The 27679-nt window shown below is 36.2% G+C and overlaps 1 protein-coding gene across 1 annotated transcript in view; it reads right to left on the bottom strand.

Moving 5' to 3' along the window:
• The window catches only part of ARID2 (AT-rich interaction domain 2), a 107346-nt gene that overhangs the window by 13708 nt on the left and 65959 nt on the right, over positions 1-27679 (bottom strand). The window contains exons 7-15 of the mRNA XM_062583841.1: positions 19355-19421; positions 19013-19263; positions 17833-17929; positions 17539-17748; positions 17073-17240; positions 15736-15811; positions 12848-12982; positions 12110-12309; positions 8849-11721 (exon numbers count right to left, since the gene is read on the bottom strand). Coding sequence (XP_062439825.1) covers positions 8849-11721; positions 12110-12309; positions 12848-12982; positions 15736-15811; positions 17073-17240; positions 17539-17748; positions 17833-17929; positions 19013-19263; positions 19355-19421 — 4077 coding nt within the window. The remainder of the gene's footprint in view (positions 1-8848; positions 11722-12109; positions 12310-12847; positions 12983-15735; positions 15812-17072; positions 17241-17538; positions 17749-17832; positions 17930-19012; positions 19264-19354; positions 19422-27679) is intronic.

Below are 27679 nucleotides of genomic sequence, written 5' to 3'. Positions count from 1 at the left end.
TACATAGTAGCAAAATAAGAAACAGATAACACCCTCTGTAATACTAATGCAGATGTTTCTAGTATTCAAACTCCTGAATACTGTGTCCAAATTCAAACACAGAATTACAAACATGGCACCACAGAAACTGGATAAAATTCAAACGTGTTCTTATAAGCATAAAAAAATACCATCTTGGAAATGTGGAGACTATATTGATTAACACTGTTACATAGTAAAGTAACTTTTCATTTACATTAGTTGTAATCCTCCAAAAAACCTACACACTCGCACCGTTGTTGTAAATCCAGGACTGAATAACAAGTTCTGTGTGCAGGACATGTACGTTGCTACATATTTTGAACACCCTTTTTGCACACAAGTTGACAAAAGTCAATAAAAGCCACTAGTCACTTCTGAAAACACCAAAGAGACACTCTCTAAAGTGATCCAGGCAGTTTTCCTCAAATATAGAAATTATAACAAAGGAATTTCTCAAGAGCACTGTTGGAGTAAAGGTTAGAAACATTTTGCAAAGGCTTTATTTGTTCTTTAAAGAAAAAACTATGTAAACAAAGGTTTGTATTACTATCAGCACAGGGAGTAGTTTGCTTTTCTATTTAACCATAGAAGAAAATATTGCTAAAAGTGAAATGAACACTGGTGCATCTAAATCTGCCTTATGTTCTTTGATGAAATGGTTTTATGGTTTTACAGCTGAGGAATTCTTGAACTGTCTCATTATTACATGCACTGTGTGGCAGAGTTTGCAAGAACAGGCTTAGAAGAACAATGTTGAAGAAACACTGTCAAAGACCATTAAGCTCAAATTATGACTTACAGCTTTCTCTATAAAACTTTGCAAACGATGTAATTCTTCAAGCTCCTGTACAATCAGCTAGAACACATACCTTTATAGAGAACTCCAAAAGCCCAGAGCTTTTAAATAGGTCATATAACACATGTACAGTGAAGTACAAACATTTCAGAAAGAAAACAGATGTTTCCCTTGTCCCCTTCCAACAATTCAGAAAACTTATTTTAACAGTGAATAAAATTTCTCAGAAGTGATCTGAAAAGTTAAAAACAAAGCCAAAACATGCCCTTATTATTTTCTGAAGAACAGAGACTGAATAATGGATTTCCTCATCTTGGAGCAAAGTGTATGTTAGAATATCATTTCTCTTACTTTTTGTCCTCAAATGCTCTAGTCAGGCAACCATTTAGAAGGTGAATGACAACAAAAATATTGTATTTTTAAATACAACTATCCCAGATCATACAATACTAATAAAATGACCAAAAGGACAGCTAAAAAGGTGTAACTATAACCAAAGCATAACTGTAGCGCCCCAATACCCAAGCCTAACTCCTGATTAAAATAAGAGAAAACTCAGCAAAACCCCAGAAGACAGCATAATGAGCACGTGATGCCTGCAATCTGTATGCGTCTGTGAAAAGTTTTAAGAAAGCATTCTGAGTCCATTAGTTAAAAACAAGAACAGTTCTGAAACTCTGCAGTAATTTTCACCTAATGCCTGATTTTTATCTCTGTGCTATTTCACAGATTGGCTAAAGAATCTTCACAGTGCCCCTTTTAACATAAGTAAACACAAGGGACCTTTTAGGATCAACATTTCTGTAATCAAGCATTTTAGGTGAAGCTGAGAGGTTTTTTTTTTTAAAAAAAAAAAGTGAGAGTCAGCAATACGGCTTGTTTTGCAACTTTCATTTGGCATCCTTGTAAAAATACATTTTGATGGTCTTTATACAACTTTTTACCCCTACATAACTTCTACCTTATTTTAATGCATTACAAAGCAAGGGCTTATTGAACAAAGCCAGTACTTCACCTCGTTGTCACCATTCAATGTGTGGTTCATCTATTATTTACCCACTGAGAGCCAAACCCTGCAATTAATCCAGAATTAAGAATTTTCCTAAGGGTTTTTCTGGCATGCTCCACTGGCAGCATTTAAAGATTTTAAACTTTAAATCTTTTAATGAGATGGTATTAATATTATTTTAAGCAAGGAGAGCTGAGATACAAAATCTAAAGTGTTAAATACAGAAAATGAAAGAGTAAGGAAGAGGAACCAATTTTCAGGACAGAAAAAGTTGAATTGTTTTCCCCTTCCAATCCCTGTCTCCCTAAGTCATGGTAAGAAAAAAAAATTAGAGCTAGTAAATATAGAGCTAGTAAAATATAAATGCAATTTTATATTCCAGAAACATACCTAGGAATATTTGTCATGTACTACCTAACTTATACTACTGCTAAACAATGATTATGCAAATTTCTTTACTTCTTTAGCATACAAAACCATGATAGACATTTCACTTTCCTAGTAAGTTATTCCTGGGACAAGTATCATTAAAAAAAACCTCCAAGCTTCCCATGTCATCAAGATTTTCAAGAAACTGCCTTCTCTAGCAAAAGCACTTAATAATTCTAGATTCCTTAAGAAATCAAGTAACAAATACTCTAATACAATTGAAAGTTTATAGCATTTTTTCATGTTCAGATTAGATTTCTCCACGCTATGATTTGCAGGAGAAGTTAACACTTCTGCAAACTGCATCTTGGTGGGACACAGGACTGAAAGGTACCTCTGACACTGTTTTTTTTTTTTTTTTTTTTCCCCATAACACATAACTAGGTCATGAAATCCTTTTCATAAACTGAGTGACATCTTAAGGAGTTAAGTTGTTATACAGTGAAAATATAAAATAATTTATTGTGTGTTTTGAGAAGTTCAACGTTAACAGACCAGAGCAACTAAATTTGTAATACGATCATGGCAAAACTTTATTTATATTTAGTGATTTCTTATCTCAAGAGATTTAAGCTGATCTGCACTACAATGACAATTAGTTCCACACGAACTGACCTTCCAGTAAGCCTGAATTTTGACAGGCATCTCTTGTTGCCCTGGAACATAGCAAACTGTGTGACAGGAACTCTAATATACTGCATAAAGAAATGACTTTGGCATGAAAGATAACTAAATGCAAGGCATCCAGTAGCAACTTTTTTAGAATAAACACAGAAAACCCACTTTCTAACAACTCAATTCTTTCCCTTAATTCCAGTTTCTTATGACAACTCCTAAAATAGCAGGTCTTGAATTTGAGGATTTCACAATTCCTTCATACATTTTATAGGCAGTTTGCTATTTCCCTGTTGCTGGTCACTAAGGTCTTCACAGCAAGACCTTGATTCAAGGCTTGTCTCTACCCAGAATTAGCAAACAGTGCAGCTGCACAGATGCAAAATTTCAAATTTTGATGATGACAATTAGAATTTCCATAATTTCTTTATTCTCTGTGCACAACTGGCTGAATTATGTGGGTTGAGGGCCATCAGTGGTTTACCTCAGAGATAAAACCAGACTGACCATTAATGGAGGAAAGCAGAATAAAGAACTGCAGTCACTGCTTCGTTATCTGCGGGCTACTTATCTGACCTACAAATTAAGGATGCTTCAAACACACCCCCCAGCACTGGCTTGCATTAACTTGGGTTCAGTGCTGCATAAAACACAGCTGTGCTGCTTTCCAGGTCAATTTTGTTCCTGCATGGAGACTACGCTGCGCTTAGCATGACTTCGTATCCCGGGATGCAGATCAACTCTTCTAGCACCACGCTTCTACCACCAGGAGCGTACGAGGTACCAGAGCTGAGGGCAAGGATCAGTATGGAGACGTGGTAAATGTCGAACCACAGCCAATAAGCCCAGCCAGACGGCGGTTGCCTCTGGGAAGAGCCGCCCATACCCCTACAACGCACTTCCTGTCACAGCAAGTTGTGGGTCAGGCACAGCTGCATTCCAGAAGTAGCTTTTTTCACTATCTGGCTACTGTGACTGCTATACAATAGAAAGCTGTGACTGTATGCATAACACAATCTTTGGGATGCAAAGTAAAAAATGAAGAAAAATACTAAGCTATTTTTTTTCCAGCCATAGCACTGTCAGGAATTTCTTCAAGCATAGTCAACTGACCATACAAAACACAGGAACGAGATACTAGTCTCACCACACCAAGAACTTACTTTTTAAAAATACATTCTCTGCTTTGATAGCATATTTTTCCCCTTTGCTCCCTGGGCCAATGAAAACCAGAATACATTGCAATGAAAATAAATGTGATGGGTAGCTAAGGCCAGCAATGGTAGCTGTACTACTCAAAGCATTTGCTTAGAACTACGTTGCTGGTGCTGACTTTGGAGGCAGTTGTTTGCTCCCTCACCCAGTTCATTTGGAAGGAAACCCTTTGACAGTCTTTAAAGTATTATAAAAGCTAAGCATACAAAACAAAACAAAAAAGATTATACAAAAATATGAAATCTTTCAGTATTTTGGAGTATGGTAATACAAGATTTAATGCTCAATATTAAATATAATTTTAACATGCGAACTTAATTGTAGAAAGTATCAGAACAAATTATTCCATTTGCATTATCCATTAATCTATAAAGACAAGGTGCATTTTTAGCATTAAGCCTGCCAATTTTATTTAAAAGGCTTACTTTGCCATCAGCAAGAGGAAAACACTGTATCCCAATATAATGGGGATTCTGTTGTCATACAGAGTGTTATGCAGTTTCAAAGCATTAGGTTGCATTTCTTCTCCCACCATTAGTACGTACATATCTGTATGTAAATATGCTTAACTGCAGTAAACGATTAGTAAAAAATATATATATTATATATATAAATACCATAGGAGTTTGAACTCAGTATTACTGAAAATTTTGTAGTTAGCTTCAAGACAATAGATGTGTATCAAAGGTAACTTAGAAGCTGAAAATGAATATAGCAGGATTTGAATGCAAGCAAGGGGTCAGGTGGATGGATAGGCATTAAAATAGATGTTCTTTTATTATTGTTATATTATTGAGGTTAAATCTTGCAACAGAGTGCTTCAGAAGTGAAGAGCAATAAAAGTACAGAGATTCTGCATTTCAGTATTTCCAGCTGATAAGCTCATTTGCTCTGTGGCTAGGAATGAATTACACCTCCTGGGGCTACGTACCCGCTTTCCAGTGCACGGTTAATTCTCAGTTTCCCAATCAAAAGGGAGCAGGAGCAAATAGTTAAGAAAATGCTTACAGTTTTGGCCACCTACATTTCCACGTAAGCACGTTTGAAGCAGGCAGCCTTAAGAGGAATGGGAGTGCATGTTTATGAGGGAATGATAGTGATGAGCAAGAAAGTGATTACTTTAAAAGCCAGATAAGGCAATTTAAAACTGATTTGTTCATTTCTAGGACCTTGGCGTGATATTAGACTGTTCCTTCAAAACACAAACCAACCGGTACAAACCAAAGTGGTTATGTTCAACAGATGTTTTAGAGGAGCCTGAAGAAGAAAGGTGTGGGGAGAGGGAAGCACAATTACCCATTTCTTATCCTCTTTCACCATTGGACCCACAAGTCCAACGCAATGCCTCAGGAGAGTAATAAAACCATAAACAGGGATCACAGAAATAACAGAAAGCCAAGAAAGTAAACTGCTAGCTCCATCTCCTCTCAGGCTACATTTAGAGGGCTGACAAAATGCAGGTGGAAATAAGAAAAGAAAAATCCAACACTGTGCATATCTGTTTGTCTTTTGACATAGCCCAATTTTCTGTACAAAAATACAAAAAAGATCTTCGTAGTCACTCTACACATTATCTTTCAGTGAGCTCTGCTGACATATACAACGTCTGATTAAGTCAATTAACATGAAACAATCAGATTATTGTACACACAAAAGTATTTGTACTTGTCTAATCAGATTTAGATAGCACTGTGTGGGCTGTCCCATAAAGATCAAGTATATGGTTTTTATTGTTTCAGCAGTGTGGTTATATCAACACTTCTCTTCTCCGCAGGCATATGGTGTCGGCCCATTTTAAACTACCAAATCACATTCTGAAATATGCCTTCCCTTTAACTTTTACATTCACTGAGTTACTTTACTCTTTTTCTTGCTTTCCATAGTTCTCACTTGCATGTTCTCCCTCCTCCCCTGTTCTGCTCTGATGAACTCTTACTACTTTATTTCTCCAGTATTTCCAATTTCTGTTTGTCCTTCCTTATCTTTGGTTCAAGTATCTTCCCTTTTTGCTGCTCATGACAACTTATCCTGTAACAGTTGCGTAAGCAACAGCCAGCTCCTTTTTGTCCTCTAGATCTTCTTTTCCAGCCTTCCTCTTGTGTTCTAACTTGCAATATAACAAGTTTTCCTCCCCTCTCCCTTTCTTGCTTCTCACTGAAATACATGCTTTATTTTAAAATAAAATCTTAAGCTAGCAAGAAAACAGGAAAACACACACGATTAGCTTCAACAACTATTTATATCTATCCCTTTAATTCCTATTCCTCACCATTCTTCTTCATTGTGCTGTATCTATAAAAAAATTCACACCATGCTCCCCTATTTTCTTCTGCAACATATCAAGTATAGATATATAGACATTGCATAGACAATGAAACAATGCAGACACTGTATTGAAAACAGTGTTTCCTAGCTGTTCTCTTTTAAAAGTCAGAGTCAAGGAAGCTGCTTACTGTATAAGGAAGAGACTCAAGATGAGGGGGACAAAATAGGAGATGCCTGTATTTTGTACGACTACACAGGGCTTAACTCGAACAAAAGTTATCAGTAGAACTTGCAGGGCTCAAGAGAATTAAGCTACATCTGAGTACAACTAGATGACTCCAACATACTTGTAAAAGTAGACTCAATATTTGAAATTCTTAGCACTTTTCTTTCCAAGAGAGTAATGGCTATTGCAGCTGCTCAGCACCTACGGGGTGAGGCAGGGCAGGGGAGAGCAGGTCTGTTTATACACCCACACGTTAACTTTAAAGGAGTGTAAAACATTCTTACAAGTTTTAAGCCAAACTATGATGTCCATTATATCTGAAGAGAGTACTATAAAATGGGTTTTATTATCAGTTAGTGCTTAAACATTAGTGTAATAAGCATGATGTCACATGTAATGATCAATGAACTTAGCTAGCAAATTAAAATTGTTCACCAAGATCAAAACTAATAAACTCCTCCTCCCCCATTCCTGTAATCCAAAAGAAACTAAGGACATCCTACACACAGGAGAATGAACTAACTTCCATGGAGCAGACATTAAACAAGATCTGCAGACTTGTATTGAAAGGCAGAGGCAGCTAGCAGTTTTTCTGTATGTACAGGTAATGGAAAAATGCAGACAATATTAACAATGGTGTCAAAAATAATGGGTCTCTCACCCATTTTTAAAGAAACTGTTAGCAAAGAGTTCATTAAAGAACTTTTGCTCTATTATCATGACAGATCAGGTAATCTAATCCAACGAGTCTGCTCTCACTCTTTTCCTCAAAAAAAATCCGCGTGTTTGACAGTGCAGTACTTCTGTTTTTTGCAGACAAAACTGCTAATGCTCATCAGCCACATGTCCAGGGAATAAATAAATACAGATAATAATTATTCAATTCCAACTATTTTCTATTTCAGCCAAATCCTCAGGCAAGCTAATACAGAAATCCAAACTACAAAATACCTTTACGCCATCACTGCAAAAAGCAAGGCGTAGTTAGTACATCCACGCTGCAGAAAATCTACAATTTACCTATTCTCCCTATGCTGCCAACAGATGTTTTCGTTTTGGTCAAATGATTTTTAGTAAGAACAAAGATAAATAATTACCCAAAAAACAAAAACCTGCCACAGATCTCTCTCTTAAAAACTCACAAAAAAGTTTTTTGCTTAGATTTTCAAGATACTAAAGAAAAAAAAAATCTGTGTGGCCTGGCAGGGTAAATAAATAAATAAAAACTTAAATTTTTAGCTTTGAGTTCTGACAACCAGATCAAGGAAAAGTGTTGAAGAACTTCCAGTAGAAACCTAACCTGATACAGAAAAAGTACCACTAGCCATCACTTGTCAAATTCAAGTTCTGGCTCTGTTCAAGCCCATGAAGACTACACATTTACACGTAAGAATCATCTTAACTCAAGGTCATTTCCTCTCTCTGCAGTTGTCAGAATTCTGTGACCATCAAACCTACTATTCTATTCTTTCTGGTCCTATTTAGGTACCAAATGTTTTTTTTGGAGAGAGATTTCCTGTCCATGTACAAAGCTGAAATAAATACTAGAGAACAGAACAATCTCATACAAGTGATGGACATACCTCATTTCTAATAAAGTCTTAAGCAGTTACTACTTTAAAAAGGTAAAAATAACTTAATCAGGAAAAAAAGGCCCTCTCCAAAGTCTGTCAAGGAGAATTAAATAAAAATAAATTCTTATAGTGTTAATAAAACTAATATTATTTTCACAAATTTACCAAATATTTTCTCATGACTTTAGTGAACTTATAAAGCAATTACTATCCTCTCAAGACCATCTTTAAATGCAAGAACTTCAACTCATTTCAGCAAGCCAGATGTAACCCTAGTGATTAACTCTAACTTACTAACGTTATGCAAAACAAACAAAACCCAAGAAATTCCACACCCATCTACAATCAATACAGACCAAGAATAAAGTGGGAAATAATACTGACATGTTTTTACAAGACTATATGATTTCAGAATACTTTTTTTTTAAATCAATGAACAGAAGTTCTTTCCTCGCTGTGCATCAAGTTACAACCTAAATTAATCAGTCTGAACTATTTTGAATTCAGCTGTCACTAACATCACAAAAGCATGCTAAATATCAGAACTTAAGTCCATAAAAGAACAGAAACCATCATTTTATGAATATTTTAAATACTATGTAAGAGATATCAACTGAGTTTACATTTTCATACACACTCATTTCACAGTATTAGTCATAATCATAGTTTTTTGGAATAAAAAGTACACTGCAACATACCTGTGTGACCATGCTTTGTATATACGTGGTTGGATGCTGCTGCTTTTGTTGAACAGCACTTTCTATTGCTACTTTCGCTACAGTGCTTGGATCCGCTCCAGCTGGCACGGCAACCATAGTTGCACTGCAACCAGCATTGTTGGGGTCACTGATTGTAACAATTCTAACTCCTACTTTATTTGGAATTCCTGGAACAGTTTCCCTGTCATTATCCTCCGCTGGCCTCTTTACAGTTTTGCATTCTGCTGTGCCATTAGTAGACCGAACTTCGGATGACAGGGTAGACTGGGACACTCTAGGTCCTGAGTGTGGAACTGCTATGATTTGATGCCCCTGTATAACAGAGGCTGTAGATTGTGGTGAGACAACTACACTTGGGCGTTGCTGAGGCACATCTGAATTCAAACTTGAAGCTAGAGGTCCATTAGGTAAATCAGTGTTGGTACCACTAAGTTGCTGGGTTAACAGTTTTGCAGCCTCCTGTGTACCGCTTACAACAGGTGAACTACTCAAAGTTAATACAGGCCCATTAGAAATTCTTTCCCCTTGATCACCTTTGGCAGTATCTTGCTGCGTGGCATCCAAATTCCCTTGTTGTTCCACTGAAGATATCTCACCATTTCCTACATGATTGGAAGTTTTGTGATTTGGAATGTTTTTGCTCAAATGAGAACCATCTCCTTTATCAAAATCACAGATTCCATTAACTAGGGGCTTCTTCAAATCACTTTTAATTTCCTGTGTGTCCATTTGTTCAAAGTTCTGTTTTCCAGGAGCTCCGTTCTCACCCATTTCTAATGATGGCCCATTACTGACTTGTGAGCACTGATTGGCCTCATTCTGAGTTTTCCCTGAGTTAGAAGGAGGTAGACTGGAGTCACTATACTTTCTCCCATTTAAAAGACTTCCCACCTGCATTTCATTTTCTTTTGCATCCCCATTGCTGGTGTTTGCAGCTCCTCTTCGACAGGAAGGATTCTCCATAACTTCAATTTTACGTTCATGAATGTGTAAACCTGTTGCTTCCTTTGCTTCTTCCTCCTTTTGGCAAATTATTTTATCACCTTTGAATGGGAGAGCAGCAGTACACGGTGATTGTCCAGCTGAAGGTGCTTGAGTAGCTGGAAGTGTTTGCACCTGTAGCCCAACTCCTGTCTGTGTTCCACTCACTGCAATTCCTGCTGGAGCAATGATTTGAGTTGCATTTCCCTGACTCACAGTTGCAGTAGCAAAACTCGTGTTTGGCACAACTGTTATTGTAACCTGGTTGCCAGAAGTCCCTTGGAAAATAGTTGCTGGGCTGTTTGAGATCAGCTGGCCTGGTAATATCTGCAAGTTAGAAATGGGTACTGTTTGTACTGCCCCCTGGGGCTGGATTGCACTCTGGACCAGCTGAACATTTTGTTGTCCAACTAGCAGCTGCTGAGCTGGAGACTGTCCTTGAACTCCAAAACCTGGTGCCTGGTTATTGGCCATCTGATAAACCACCTGAGGGCTAGGAGCTCTTGCATTGTTAGGTGGTGGAATCTGTGGAGCTGGGAGTATAAGCTTACCCCCTGGAGTTGAGGGGCCTCTTTTTGGAAGAAGCAGTTGTTTTATCAGACTAGATTCACCAGAGTTAGGCTGGCCAACTCCTGTATTAGCTTGTTGTGACTGGACTTGCATTTGTATTGGTTGTTGTTGTTGTACTTGTACCTGTACCTGTTGCTGTGATGATGCTGGTGAATGCTGCTGCTGCTGCTGTCTCTTTACAGAAAGCATCTGGCTAACAGTAGGAGGGGGTCCTTGTGACTGAGGAGCGGTAGATGAAGATGACATAACTGTATGAACTTGATTATTTGTAACTGGACCTGGGGATGGTGAAGAAGATGGAGTAATGCTTGGCTGTCCAGTCAACTGGACAGCTTGACCAGCTGGAATAGAGGCTGGATTAGCTAGCACAATTTGATGAATGGCTGGTGCGTATGTTTGACCTTGCTGAGCTGGCTGGCTTACAATCACTACGCTTTGTTGGGATGGTGGTGGTGGCTGCTGCTGTGGCTGTATTGGCTGTTGTACCACATTAGGTGGACCTTGCTGAGATGGCAGAGGCTTTGGTGCAATATTCTGAAACCCTACCCTAGAAGTCTGTGGACTTTGGACACCTGCAATAGTCACCACCTGCCCAGCTGCTACTTGGAAATTCTGAACCGTGGTGGCAGAAACAATGTTAGATGCCGAGGTTGTGACATACTGCTGTGGTGCTATGATGACTGTATCTTGTTGCTGGTTACCAGCAGAGGACTGCTGAGATGAAGTTTGCCCAGGCTGTGATGATGTGGTGATTAGCTGTTGACCCTGTGAAACTGCTGAACTGCATGCTGGTATGTTCTGTACTCTGCCAAATATATGACCCTGAGGTACAGCTTGTTGAATTACTGTAACAGGAGTGCCTGAAGGTATCTGTCCTGGTACCACTGCATGCAGTGGAGACTGTTGTTGAATTACAGGTTGGTGGTGAAGCAATGTCTGAGAACTAACAACAGTAACAGACGGCTGTGGGCCTGTAGTGCTGTGACTTTGATTAGAAGCTTGTGGTGCTCCTCCTACAGCAATAGTAACAGGAACTGCAGACTGGGGAACAGAGCCCTGTATTACTGTGGCCTTCATTACTTCACAGGAAACTGGACCTTTACTCTGTATAACAGTCACTGGAGCATTTTGTTGCTGCTGTGTATGAACTGAAGGATTTTGTGGAATTCTAGAAACAGTCTGTGCCACAGTATGAACACCTTGAATTGGAAAAGACATCTGTGTTGCTGTCAAAGTTGAAGACTGGTTAATAGGGGTCCTCTGATAATGATTTCCTACGCTTTGTGGCCCATGTGGGATTCCTGTTGACATAAGGCAAAAAGTTTAAATGCAAAGATTATTTCAAAAACAGAACATAAAACTTTTTTAAAAAAATCCAAGGTTTGAATTTATAATTCTATATGAAGTATTTTCTCTTCTCAACTATACTGCATCTGAATTAAGGATGCAGTAATATGGCTTGTCTGATGGCTGACAAGCATATGGGTTAGATGTTAAATACTAGATACCACGTAAGTACATACTCTAATACTATTCCTAACATTATTGAATGGAATGAATTAAAAACTGTCGCCACTACTCCCAATACCTTCAGACTACTTCATTACTTTTAAACTACTTTCAATAATTTTTTTTTGCTATTGTAGTTTCAGAATCAATGCAAAATTTTAATTAATTAAAAAAAAAAACCTGCTGGCGAAGGAGACGAAGATACATCAGGAATTGAATCAACCCGGACAACGGGGGTAGACGAAGTTGGTTGTTGCTGATAGTACATCTGAATGGGAAGTGGTATAGCTCTCCTTTTCACTCCTACCACATGTATATGTGCCTGACCATTGTTATTTGGATCTTCTACTCTCTTCACTGTATGATTTGGAAAGACAGTTCTGCCAAACACAACATATATTTATGTTAATAAACACAGTAAATCAATCCTCCTACTGTTTTTCCTCTCATTTTAACAAACTCTGCTTTTATGGGCAGAGAAGGCAAACACATATCTTTTCTGATTGCACTAGTGCCTGCAGCTTTGTAATATAGCAGGATTCCCCACGAGCATCTGAGTATTCATTGCTGAGGACTAAATTTGGCCAAGTTCTTGTACAAAAAAAGAAAGAAGAAAGAAAAAAAAGAAAAGAAAAGAAAAAAGAAAGAAGAAAACAAAAAGAAAACTACAATACCTCCCCAAAACTACCTGGGAAAGAACTACAATGGTTATAAGCATAAATGGAACTCTAAAAAAGCTGCTGAAATAGAACAAAATCAATTTAATTAAACTATAAACTTTTGTTTCACTTAAAATTCCAAAACTGAATGTCTTTCAGCCTCAGCTCTGTAGATTATTTTTCTCAAAATCTGAAACTGCACATTAGTACTGAGCACACAGAATTGCTTCTTTATTGTTTCATAAACTTTTTGCCTTACCGCAGACATTTATAAAATCCAGTTGACGTTAGGATTCCACCTCGCGCTAATTTACTACAGGTAGAGAGGTATTCAGAATACATTTCTGCTCGAGAGACTGAGCAATCAAGATTCACCTCAAAATGTGCATTCAACCTGAAGATGGGAAAATAAGTTATGAAGTAAGCACAGAGACAGTACTTTTAAAAGAGTTAAAACATGTCTAACAATATGGAAAAGGGCATTTTAATGTATTGTTTTGTCAAATGTCTATTCTATGCTTTGTATCTCTCCCTACCTATGATCAAGCACGTAAAACACTGAGCACATGTCTTAAGGGTCTTACAAGCAACATCTTATTCATGTACGTAATATACAAAATATACATCACATTTACATTCATGTATATTTTTTATTTTATATTTTGAATATTCTGAATTGCCAAGAAGAAGAAAGAATGTTTTGGTGACAACTCCCGTCCGCAAGTTTTACATTACTACTCAATGACTTTATTTCAAAAGATGGACTGAATAGTCAATCTTCCTTCAAAAATTTCCATCAGAAGTCTATTCATCTTTTGTGTCAAAATCAAGATTTTGTTAACAGACCTGGTAATGCAGTCTTATTTTAAGATACATGCAACAAACAGAGACAGGGTAACAATTTTAATCCTCAAATTCTGACAGAGATGGAGAGAAGGGAGAGAAGGGAGTAAGATTATAAGAGAGCACACGTGTACACACAGACACACACATACATACGCACTCATTCCTGGAATTACACACTATTTAAACATCATAAAATGTTGGCAGGCAGAACAACCTGGTCTGCCTAATGTTAAATTTCCATGGAGATTTCCAAGTTTGGAAAATTACACTAAATGATCCTTTAAAGAGTCCTAGAATACCAATATAATTAGAAATTTGTAAAGAGAAAGCAAATGATTAGATTATCTGTTCTCTCGCAACCAGTAAAAAATAAGTATACTACTACTCCTGCAGTTTAGTTATAGTTTTATTATAATTAAGATCATGTAACAGAAAGTCTAGATGTTAATCAATTTGACATACCCAGTAGCATAAGACATTTGTCTGATATGTCATATTAGGCTTTCACACTATCACTGGTATCAGCAAACAGAAGAGAAGATATTCAGGACTTATACTGTCCACTTAGTTTTGGTGATTAGTACTGTCACATTTGCTTACCTTACCAGAGGACTCTTATTCAGGCTAAGCTGGCTTATAATGCATGCAGGAAGGTCAGTTTAAATACCTTTTCTTTCTGTTGCTTCTAAGAGATAGTAACTTTTCTAAATTCAACTTTTACAATTTGCTATTCTGCAATTTCTCTCAATAGGAAGCAACGGCTATAACATACGATGAAAGATTATGTGGAACTGCTTGGAAGGGGCTATTCCTATGCTCTCAAAATGAAAAAAGGTGTGTATGGGGGGTTGCTAATTTTTATTTTTTGTTGGTTTATATCAACCTAAGACTAAGTGGAAGAAAGTTGATGTACAAAATAGTAGCACTCAGTACAGAGAGCTGGAGAAGCATGCTGTACACAGAATCAGAAACAAACCAAATGTTCCAAATCTTCCTCATATTATGTCACATTGTTTGTTTCACTGCATTTGTCTTTTGACAGTATTGTACTAAGCTGCAACTGGGCATGCCTGTTATTTTTACAGTCAAAACTTCTATTTTACATTTTCAACAGAGTGCAAGATTTACCTGGTCTCAAACTCTGTCCCTGCAAGCTGGGTGTCTAGTTCTCTCTATAAGTCAACCGAGAGAAGGTGGCTCCAGAAAGTAGATCCTAACTCATTTTATCATAGACTAGGCAGATGAAGGTAATTCCTCTTACTATAGAGGAATTTCTCCCTTCATTAATTAAAAAGCCTAGAAAACAAACTTTGGCTAGAAAACAACTTGTAGATTGCTAAATTCAACTGCAGTGACTGCATATATCCCTCTATAAACATCTAAATACAAAACTTTTCATAACATAGCAACAGTATATATTAATAATACTTTGCAGAGTGCAAACAGAAGCATGGGTGCAGCAACAATCTGTAACAACACTTCTCCTGTACATTCAGAGCTCTGCTGGTAGTTTGAATAAGCCAAAATTCTGATTTAGTATAGAGTTTTGAAAATTCTAAGCCAAGTTTTGAAAAATTCTATCCACTTCATCTTGAAGACCTATATATGATTAGTGAGGTAACTGCTATATACACAAGGCATGGAGCAGTAGAGGTAGAGATGTCCATCACAAACTGTCAAATACCAATATTTAGAATCTGAGTAGATTTATGTAAGTTAAATATAGTTCAGAAAGATCACACTCAGTCCACATGAGAATCATAGGCAGAATAGTTTTTCCTCTAAATATCTGACAAGTAATCAACAGTATGATTACTGATATCATGAAAGCAAGCAAATTTGAAGGGAAGAGGCTTTATTTAATCTATTTCTAACTTGCTTGAGACTCACAATGGTCAGATCACAGTCTTGCTGGGCCCTAGCTTCATAATTTGAGAATCACTTTTGTACTGGTGCAATAATACAGGGACATACTACCAGATGAAAACACTGATTAAACAGATAATGCTGCTCCACAATTTTAAAGAGCAAGGAATAAATAAATAAATAAAATCAAGATTAGAGTTAAAAATCAAAACAAAATTCATTTTAAGAGAGAAAACAATATAAAGTATCAACTGTCAACATTCTGGTTGAGCTTTTCTTTCATATTTTTTCAAAGCAATGACAGAACTTTATACTCTGAAAAGTGAATCTAACGGTGAACAGAAACAAGCTAGAAAATTCTGATGCATAAATATAAGTATTTTTCTTTTTTTTTTTCTTTTCCATTAAAGTATATGAGTAGAACTATACACTTACCACTGACATGCAAATTTCTCGCTGTCTATTTCTACTATTCCTGGTGGTGGAGCAACATGCGGTGCTGCCCTAGAGGCTGTGGAGAACGAAAAAACAAAACAAAACAAAAATCAAAAAAAAGCCCTTGCTGAAACAATTATTATTCTCCTGAATGGAGCACTTAAAAGACATGACTTTTACTGCTACATTTTTTCTTAATTTTGTGAGTATGCACAACTAAGGCAAGTCACAGAGGTGCACTATGCAGACCACAGATTTGCACTAATGTTCACCAACACGAAGTTGGTCAGGCCAAAATCAGGGCCACCACTTAAGTGCACTCTAAAGCAAGCACTTAGTGAGGACAGTTTCTCAGCTGATCTCAGTATTAAGGCTGATGATATAATGATTCAAGAGTGGTACAATTCTCCATCAGAACAGGCACAAGGACATAGCAATTATGTTTTTAATTCGTAAGTGGAAACAAGTATTTTGTAAAGAATTTTGCTGTGACGTCACATAAGTTCCTTAGTTTCACGTTCCTTAGCTTCATCATTTATTCACATTCTTTTCCAGTCACTTTCTCTGTGATTTCTTAACACATTCCAGAATACACTTAAGACACACAAACTAGTATTTATCTTAACAGTTCTTTCTCCTTTTTTTCCTCAGAATGTTCCATCTTGTGTGTTCCATCTTGCTATGTACTTTTATTAGTAAAGACAAAATGAGGTGCATGCACTATTCCCTTTGACCAATAATAGTTAATCATGCCATCATTTTCAAAAGGACAAGTATTTTAACTAAAATAAAGCTGCAGAAATTAATCATCATTATCATTTAATTTGCAGGTAAGATGAATTAAGACAACACTTTTTCTCCCCTCAAGCTTTAAGGGATAGAGTTAAGTCTTGGTTCATATCACAATTAAGTGTTTAGTGGCTTCAATAGAGACATGATTCTGTACGCATTTCTTGTCTCTGCAGTTCTATTATATGTTACTGCCAATATTGTTCTGTGTCAAGTGCAATATAAAATAAATCTCTACGTCTCTGTGTATCATGGAAACAATCCAGAACGGATTCTTTTTGCTTCCTACTGAACAAGCCAAAAAAAAAAAAAAATGTGTACTACTTTCAGTAAATGTTAATATTAACAACTGAAAGATATTAAGATACTTTTGAAGTTGTTTCACTACAGTTTTGGAATAACAAATACTTATATATTTTGTGAAGGGTCTGTAAAAAATAACCTATATTATGTATAATGCTATATGTATTTATATAAATAATCAGAAATCCACAGAGGATGAAAAAAAGAAATTGTAGACAAGTATCTTGTCTCACAGTGATACTAACCTGGGACAGCTGTTGCATGGGCCTGTGAGGAACCATGCTCCATTACTTGCGGTCTGACATCAGGTACTCCTTGCTGGTTAACACACTGATGTTCAATGAGTTTTACAGCAGTAAGTGCATCAGCTCCAAACATCTGGATGTCCATAGAAACCAGACATACTAATGTATCTAAAGTATTAAATGCAAAACCGACAATGACATTAGGACAAACAAATGAATGCTACTAAGACATACTGATTTCCTTTAAAATTGGCATGTATGTGTGTGTGTATATATATAAAGTTATCAGCATCATCAATTTTTGGAGGAAATGGAGTAAATTAGTAAAACTTCGTATTGTAACATCCATCTCTACTTTGCACACAAACACACAAGCCATGTATTTCAACAGCTGAACATGACATATTCTTGATTCTTTCTTCCAACACAAACAAGCACAACAGATTTTGTCTTGCTTCTCCCTTACCTATGCTCTTTTCTACTTTAGCAATCTTTGTGCAGGCCACTTCTCCCATTTCTGTGAGCATGTATAGCACCTCAAGTGCTGAGATTACAAGCAGCACATCTGGTAGCGTGAGATGACATATGATCTCTTTGTAGGATTCTTGATCTACATATTCACAAATTAAGACACCATTATCTTCAGCCTTACAAAGATTCGCCAAGATTTCCATGCCTGAAAAATGAATACAAAACAATTTAACAGGAATAATTACTATTCTAATACAACAATAACAACAAGAATATCTCAAGACCTTACCTCTCATTTTTAAAAATCTATCCCTTGACATTAGGCATTTTGTAACAGTGTGAAACATTAGATGAGTAGTTTTGAAATCAACAGGATCCAAAAGAAGCTGATAGAAAAAAAAAACAAAAAGATTTAAGCTATGTCTAACACTATGTATACAGTGATAATGGCTCAAATCTTTAGATTTGCAAATCAAAATACCATATTCAAGTCTTTAAATGCAGCACATCTAAAAGACACTTCTGTACTTCTGTTCCCAAAACCAGAACTCTGCAATTTAAAGTAGCTAGCACTCTTTTTAGCCTTCCTTCTTCCTTTTCTGCTCTGAAGTAGTGAGTAAACTTAAATTATACTTTCTAGTGTTCAGAATAAGGAAAATAAATTTATTCCTAGGCAGTCAACAGTATGCGTGAAAATAGCCTACTGTCTAAAGTACAAAACCTGAGTAAGAGCAACATTCCTTCCAAAAGACTATCACAATCATCCCATTTCTTTGGGACATCTAATACAACAGGCTTCTGCTTCTTGACCACAGCTCTCACACACTATAACATTCAAGAAGAGTTGGACACATGGCAAATATACCATCCTTTTGATATATTCAGCAAACACTGCAAATCTCATTGTCCTATCTTAAATGTACCTGAACATATACATTTAATATAAGCAGTACCTGTGCATATCTGCCTATAAGCCTTTACAATTTGTCTGTACAACGATATAAAATGGACTGAATGGTACATTTTATTACATTCAAATCTCTTCGAGGAGAAAGAGATGTCTCACATGTGATACAGATCCAGTGGAGTGTAGCTAACATACTGGTGCCTGCTACCCAAGACCTAAAACCCTCTACCACCCCCTTTCTCAAATGTACTATTTTGAAATTAAATATAGTATAGAATGAAGAAATTTTTGTACAGACTAAAGGAATTTAGTGTGAGGGATCTTACAGCTCCTTGTACAATCAGTCTTCTCCATGCAATTTTATTTAAGTAAACGGACACATACGCTCTGAATTTTATGACTGGCCTTGCATATTCGTTTTCTAACTACTGTTTACAAATTCAGAGAACATATTTACTGCTGCTTCCAATGATCTCAAGCAAGAAAAGTAATTAATTTAATTAACATTAAAGTAATGCCTTCATTGAATGATATTTTAATTGTTCTGTTTTGAAGCACATACCTCTGCTGCAATATTTCCTAGTGTGTCAAGCCCCAACTGCCGTAGAGAAATAAAATGACTATGAGCAGAGAGTAGCAGGAACCGAAGACAGGTACGATTAGCTGCCAAAAGTTTAACATTTCCCTCTTCAAAAGAAAGATTACGTAAAATCACTGCAATCTGAAGTACCCGCTGTCCTTCAATATCATTAATGCCCAGCTTGCGAGGTGGATGAAATAAGGATTCCCAAATCCATTCTTCTGACGGAGTTTCTACAAAATAAGTAAGTAAATAAATAAAATCAGTTCTTCTTTTTCTGTATTTACCAGCACATATCTAATAAGTTTAGTCAAGATGTCTCACCTTGAGATTTGCTTCTATCAGAAATGAGGTCACGTACTTCAGTATCCTCTACAATATCCTTCCAAAACTGAAGAAAGAATTAAAAAGTACTTAATGTATAGAGGATGATATTTCCTTAAATAATAATTGTTTTTTAATTCCATTACTTTAAAATATTTACCAACAAAAAAGGAACTGCTCTTTAAGAAATCTCTAATACCTCGGTTATTAATTTATCTAATAATAATTTTTTTTTTACTCACAGGATTATATCCAGTATGTATTGGATAGATTATATCCAACGTATTACATTACAGAACTCTTCCTTCCTGCCTCAGAAGTGCACATTCATGATCTATCAACATTACGCTAGAACTGCTTCTTTGCTGAAGCAACTTATTGAAATTATATGGACAGCTTACCACAGAAAATTAGAAATACAGAGATAATAAGGGGGAAACAAATATAGTTTATCTTCCTTCCCTCTCTACCAGCAATGAACTCCTAAGGCAGCAGATGTTCTTCCTACTTCAGTCACTAACTAGCTTCTGTTAGCAGTACAAGCAAATTTCTGATCTGAAGAGATTTTTTTAAGCCTCTGATACGTTTTTCATATCACCGTAAATCAATGAAATACCAGAAGCAATAAGAATCATCACCAAAAAGCTTTATAAATACAAACAAAACAATGTTTCACTAGACTAGAATTCAAATTATTTTTAAAATATACATCCTGATCTGCAAATCCTTGCTATGTGGCTGTTCCTGTTGAAATCAGAATTAATCAAGGGATCAGAGTTTACAGGATCAGGCTTGAAAACTTAAAATATTATTTGTTTCTTTGACTCACTACAGAAATAGAGCTACTCTTTTAGCTGTTATCACAGAATAAAACCAGAAGCAGATCTGGAGGGGAAAGAAAAAAAAATAGTAAAACCAGCTGAAGAGCCAGAGAAAATTTTGTTACTGAAATTAAATTACTAATTACAGCACTGATACCAAGCTTGTCACTATTATTTTATTGAAAAATAAAATGCTACCAATTTTCTGAATTGCAAGGTCATCAAGGAAAAGAAATTTTATTTTCCACTGCAATGCTTCCAAATAACACACAAGTGTTGTTTACTGAAGAGGATTACTTGCATAGAAAGAAAGATTATTACCTCAGAGAAGAGACAAAAACAGCTAGATAAAAGTCTAACTTCTCACTGAGATGAAAAGATTTTTCGCATTAATACTGAGGCTATCAAAGTAACCACGAAAGACTAAGGCACATAGGTAAAAGCTGCAGAACGTACTTCATTTGAGCTGCCCCCTCCTTTCAGCAAAGGAGACTGAGACACGTAAAAGAGGTTTCAGTCATGATTTAAAGAAGCGTACAAAAATATATTGTCTGGAAATTTGTTAATCAATACATACTCACTTCCATTTTTGATATTTACTTTTGAAAAAGCAATGAAGACAGTAAGCCTGCACCATTTCACTCCTGCTTAAAAGGAAAATCTTAGAGGTTCTTAAAGACTACCTGTTTAATCAGTTAAAGATTTAAAAAATTTCATTATTGAGCAGAGATACTTAAGTCTCCAACTTCAACCTGAATATCTTTGGAAGAGGCCAAGGTCAATTACAACACAATGTTAAAACTGCTGCCAGTTATGTTTAAAAACAATGTCACCACATTTTGCTAGTTGAATCCTCCTATTTTTGGCCTTTTAATATTTAAGCTTAGAGTCCAAAATTAAACATTTAAAAACCTCTGGCAAAAGAAAAGAAGAAAAAAAAAGAAAAAAAAAATCAAAGGAGTAATTTTTTCCCTGTAGAAAGCAAATCATTCTGAATACATTCTCAATCGGATGGAAAATGAGGATTTAAGTTTTTTTGCTGATGAAGACACTACAGGCAGTGCTGAAGATAACAGCTCACATTGTCTAATGGCTAAAGAAAAGAGAAATACGTTGTTAGAAAACTGCACCTCTCACCTAAAACTCTCAGAAGAAACACACCCATTCTAGTTGCTTGAACAACTGAGGAACTGTCCTCTCCCCTTCCTAAAGAAGCAATCTGTCAAACAATTCCAGTTGTCAAGTCAAATAAAACTCTCTTCTCAGAATATGACAGAACACAGCTCCTTTCTAGAAGTTAAAATCAGATACACCAAGCAACCAAGAGAGATTACTTACACTTAATGGTTATTCTTCAAAACTGTTCTATATTCGTGCTGAGAGCATGAAATGCTAACCACTCAAACTAGAATTTTTGCCTCAGATTACCTTTTTGCCCACATCAAGCACAACAGCATGCATGTCCCATACTCATATCCATCTCAAAGACAGCATGAGTCCTAGGTATTTCAGCAACTGTGAAATGACTATCGGAGTTGTAAACAGGACTTTCTGTGAACCCTTTGCAGATCTTAATATATTCTACAAAAGGTTGAGTGCTATCACTTGAACCCTAGTTCAGGGGAAGCTGCAGTTTAGCCATTTCATGTTTGGTTATTAAATGATCTGCTATCTCATGAGAAAGTCTCTAAGTAGAAAGAGCCTGGGAGTGGATTCTTCCCCCCACCCCTGCCAAAAAAAGCCCCTTGACTAACCCTTTCTTGATCCACCAGAGAGAAAAGCCTGAGAACATACAAACTCAAACCAGATGTTTAGTCAAACACACCCTGATACTGTTGGTGTACAGACCATATTCTCTTCACTCTAGTCATTCACTCCAACAGGTAGAAAGGCTTGTCTCTACAGAGAATATAGAAAAGAATTAAACTGTTTCAGCCACACTAACAGAATCCCAACCACCTTGTGGATGATTTGACAGAAAGATTGCTGAGGGAAAGGCTCTCATGAGCAGAAAACAAACAAACAACAAACAAAGTAGTAAGTTTATCTTTAGTTCTACAGCCAGTTTGGCTCTGGACTAGGACAATACTAATTTCTTGTAGCAATCAGTGCTAAGACATTAATATTGGGATTTCCTCTGATTCCAGGGTCAGGGGAGAATCTAAGGAAACATTACCCTACATCTTCCATTCAACAAGCCAATAACTTAAACAGCTGATCTTAGTGTGTTCCAAGTGGGATCCAAGCAGGCCAGCCACAGACTAGAACATGTGGTATTTAACACATCTGTTTTAGAGATGGGCTGCAAACTACAGTGGTGATAGCATCTCCCACGACAGCGTTTCCTTGTTCACATAAACAGGTTGCAATCAAATTCTGAATGTGCAGATGGAAGCCTGATATGCTTTTACCACCATCTTGAGCTCTAAAACACCTTAAAATTTGACCACAGATGGCTGAGATGAGTTCCTAGTCAGAGAGAGAAACATCGGTCTCTAATACTGTGGAAGGCAGAACACCATTTCATTTGTTTCCAAGAAACTATATATTGTTAGGCACCATTACACAAGAGAGTCTTAGAAGAGCTCCTCCCTCAGAAGTGTTACTACTCTGTTCAATGACAACAGTCCGGACCAATGATCGCTGCATGTACAGCTTTATACAAAGAACTACGAAAGTATAGTGAATCAATCCTGTGAGTGAGACTGTCTAACTCAAATCATCAAGTTTAAAATCAAGTTGTTCAAATATTTCAGACACTGAATTTTTTGAGAGAGGGGTTACAGAGGAACAGGTTTCATCTGACCCCCCAACATAAACAATATTTCAGAGTCAACAGTGATACAAATTCTGCATCTTTCACTAGGACAGAAGAATCAGTGAAACTCAAAGTAAATTCCAGGACACTTAAGACCTCTTGAGGAAGGAGAAGAAACAACAACAAAAAAAACAGTCCATTCCTTAACTGGAATTACGAATCTCCTTAATTACAAAGACCCTTACAACATAATCGGGGAAAAAAAAGACGCAACAAACAAGCTATAGTACGATTTTCTGAAAGTGATTCTCTGTGATTCTGGTGAAGAATATATTTCTACATCTCAGACAAATCGTCACACTAGAAGCAAATGCCGTACTGGTAAACGATCAAAGTAACATTTTTTCTTCCAATGCACTACAGTTACCTGCAGTGATCACCATCTTGAACTCCTGTATATAAGTGTTCAGATTTCTTTAGTTCAGAATGAATCTGCAGTTTCTATTCCTCTTCTTCACTGGGAAAGACCTGGCCTAAAATCACAACCTTACATCCTCAGAAAAGGTAACTGAGCTGATTTAATTGCTCTCAGTACACTCAACATTGGTTTCCTGCCTAAGCAGGAAAGATCTCTAAAACTGGCAGAAGGCGCAGATCACAGAAGTTAGATAAGATGAGGTGGAAAATAGAATTAAATAACCTACATACAGTATTCCAAAACCATTTGATATAAGAGAATAGGGCAAAACACATCAGAATCTTTATTTTCCCATAGGGAAAGCAGAGGTACAGAAAGAAAAGCTAAGTTAAGCTTTAGGTTTTCCTTTGAAGAATGTACTTATGACATGGAGACAAGAAAACAATTAGCTTAGCAAATAAAAGAAAATTATGTACAAGCAGTTATTTATTCCATACTATAAAAAACGGTGACAGAGCACTGGAATAGGCTGCCCAGAGAGGTTGTGGAGTCTCCTGCTCTGGAGATGTTCAAAGCCCGCCTGGATGCAACCTGTCTAACATGCTCTAGGTGACTCTGAGCAGAGGTGTTGGACGAGATGATCTCCAGAGGTCCCTTCAAACCTTACTGATTCTATGATTCTTTGAAAAAAACACAGCTGCAATTTGCTACTATATATCAACAGAAAAGACATGAAGAAAAAAGTGAAGCTCTTTATCCACAGTTATTCCTATATAGATATTTTAGGTCATGATATAATTCTGATAATGGAAATACAAAGCTAAGACTTGAAAGCAAACAAATAATGCTCGATTACACGACGTCCAGATGGCAAGTGATAATGGACAAGGGGTAAAGAGCTTGATTCACATGCATAATCTGATTACTCTCAGTAGCCGAGTTCCTTTGGAAAAAGATGCACAGGATTACAGAGAATTCACTGGAAATCAGAGAAACCAAATTACTGCCTATAAAAACAATGGATGTCTCTGTCCATTATTCATGTAATGTAGCAATGATCATGAGCACCTATTAGCCAAGAAAAAATATGAGTTCAATTAGACTCTGATCTGAGCCTGGCAGCTTGATGGAACATTGTGAAGGAGACAAAGATGACATCTGAAAAGTATTTCAAATATTTGCATTTGTAGGGAGCTCTATCTAAGCACCATCTAGGAAATATTCAAAAAAAGTGTAAAGAAAATTACTGTTAAACTCAGAGATAAGAGAGAGTTGAACAAGATACGAATTTTACCAGAAAAGTTACACTGGAGGTAAAGCAATACATAAAGCAATAATGAAAGTACAGAGACTGTAAGCATGGAGTTTGGAACTCAACAACTTGACAGGACAACAAAAAATTCAAGATGCAAGAACAAGAAAAAAGTTGTTTAAATTATATACAAATGAATAGTATACAAAGAAATTTAGTAGCTTGCTGTTACACAGCATCAAATTCTGGGCAGCTGCTGAAAACATGAAAGAAATATGAGGACAAACAGCTAAATCCATCTAATTACGAGCATGTTAAACTAATACCCGCAAGTGCACCATGCTCAGATGAGTAAATACAACGAGAAATGAAACAGTTAAAAAAACAAAATGGAAAAGCAGCAGGAACAGATCAGATAACAACTGAACAGGACAGGTGTCAGAGCTCGGGGTGGGGGGAGGGGGGGGGAACAAGACACCTAAGATGACTGGCTAAAGGCCAGTTGTTCCAATCTTGAGGTAAGGCTATCCTGCCAATCCAAATAACTAGAGATTTAAGTTTATTGGCAGCACCTGATAAAAAACAAAAGGAGAGAAAGCAACAAATTAGCATAGCTTCAGGGAAAACGGCAGGCATGATTACAATGTCTGCCAAACAAAGCTGAAGTTAAAATGATACTCAAGTTTTGACAATTAATGAAATTGAGATTAAGTATGTGTTCATGTTCACTGATTAATAAAGACATCTTGTTCAGTGTAGAGGTAAGAATATAGAAAGTGAGAAAATATGCAGCACTGCAGATAAGATAACAAACTTTAAAGAACTATGTTTGGAAATTCTTGTAATACTAAGTATTGGCAAAAAGTTAAGCAACTGGTTCCCTCAAAGTTTAGTATTTTTTATATATATATATATGTGTGTATATATATATATGTATGTATGTATGTGTATGTGTGTATGTATGTATGTATAGCTTTCCATCTTTGTCTTGAATGTCAGTGGTGGTAGAAGACATGATAAAAGAGATAAGCTCCTTTATTCATGCATATAACACTACCAAACTAGTAAATAGTTCTGGAAAATCATGACACTGTTGACCTTTTAGGAAGCTTGGTGAAATTCATGACTGCTTACAATGAATTCTGAAAAGTTAAGGAATTACATTTAGTAGCAGTAATAAAACTGTTTAAGACACTCACATACATTCACTCCTACGTGCTCCTAAAATGCCTGATCAATGCCAAGTAAGGAGAAGGATGGATGAAATTTAACAGAGATCTACCGTAGTTGACCACTGCACAGAATATACGGAAAATAGACTGATAAAACCATTACACTTCATATTAAAGTAAAAACATACCATAAGAAAACTACAACAGAAAGGAAGTTCAATTTAATTCAAGCAGTAACAGAAATCTAGTAGTAGCAAATAAGTTTTTCAGGAAGAGTGCAGATGTAAAGCAGCATGATTTTAAGTCAAAACTGGAGGACAACAGAGTTAAAAAAAAGTATGGGTGCTGAAACAAGAAAATCTTTACGATAAATTATAGAACTCAAAGAGCTTACAGAATACAAACAACTAACAGTTATTGCTTAGATATTTAGTGAAGGAAGAAATATTAGTGACGATGCTCTACGACTCCTAGCATCTGCAAAGATACAGTAGAAGGAAGAGAAAAATAATACAAAAACATATGGCCATTTTTCTTTATTGAATTGTAATTTAAAAATACTAATATGATTAAGAGATTAAAAAGCTCATATTAAGCAAATATTATGCTTGTATTGAGGAAATGTTAACTAAAAACTTCCATAAACCATGTTTAGTATGTAATTGCATAATTCTAAATTATGTATATAGCCATTGAAAATGAAACTAAAACTAAATTCCTCTATAAAATCCAAGGTTCCAAGTTATTTTCATATCTTTTAATAGGCAGCAGGAGGAGCTTGGAACAAAGTTAATTCTATAACAGCAGCTTTATAAATAACATCAAGTGTTCTGAATATACTAGAACTCTATTTCATATAGCATTTATATTTGTTGTATTGCATTTGAAAAGCCATTTTCTGGCAATAAACATCAGAAACTTCATGTTTTTTTGCATAAAATTGGCTTACAAATGCTTAAATTGACATGACTTGGGTAAAGAACCCAAGTTTATGATTTCTTTCAGAATCCTGAATTTAATTCTCCGTATCATTTTGAAATTGGCTTCAGAATTTCTAATACTTCTCAACCAAAAAACCCAAGACTTCAACACATCATAAGATCTAGTATGGTCTGAGGGTGATATGTACCAAATTTGATAAACTATAAATTAGTAAAAATTGAGTTTATTTAAGAAATTGCCTTCCCCCTATTTTCTATGAATCTCTCCCTCTTTCGATTTCATGCCATTGCTAGCTATTCTATTTCCTTTAATTCATAATTCTGCATTGTTTTTCCTCCCACTTAAAATTCTTATCCATTTCCACCTCAACAAGAATTTCTAATTTGCTGCCATTATAGTTGAAAAACAAATGATGACGACCTTAGAAAAACAAGACAGAAATAATTGGCAGCAAAATAAAAATAACCAAATAAAGAAGATCTTTTTAAAAATAACGAGACATAGAGAAAGGAGGGAATATAAACACTGCACAGTCATTCAGTTCACTTTAAGTTTAAAAGCACATATAAATTAATAAAAGATTGCATACACAATCTCTACCCTGCCAACAAAGTATCTCCATTGTACATCAAGAAACTCCCATAATGCTTCCCCTGTTTTCTTTTTTGACATACTCACAGCTGCAATATAAAATAAATTACTTCCAGTAGTAGGGTCAAACAAATGTTTAAAGTAAGATGTTCTGAAAAAATCTGGATTCTTGGCATTAGACACATTTTTAGATGTGGTGCTAGGTTCTGACATGCTTTCTGCAGTATTTCAATACAGAGTGGTACTACACATGTTGTAACATTCAAAAATAGATCTTGGAGAACATCCAAGTTTGCTGTTAGTAAACCTTATTGCAGCTACAGTGGTTCTACTTAACACTCAGTTAAAAACACTTATCAGAACCATCTGTC

Source organism: Rhea pennata, chromosome 1 (assembly GCF_028389875.1).
Source record: "Rhea pennata isolate bPtePen1 chromosome 1, bPtePen1.pri, whole genome shotgun sequence".
NCBI classification, from domain to species: Eukaryota; Metazoa; Chordata; class Aves; order Rheiformes; family Rheidae; genus Rhea; species Rhea pennata.
This window is presented reverse-complemented; position numbering and strand designations above follow the sequence as displayed.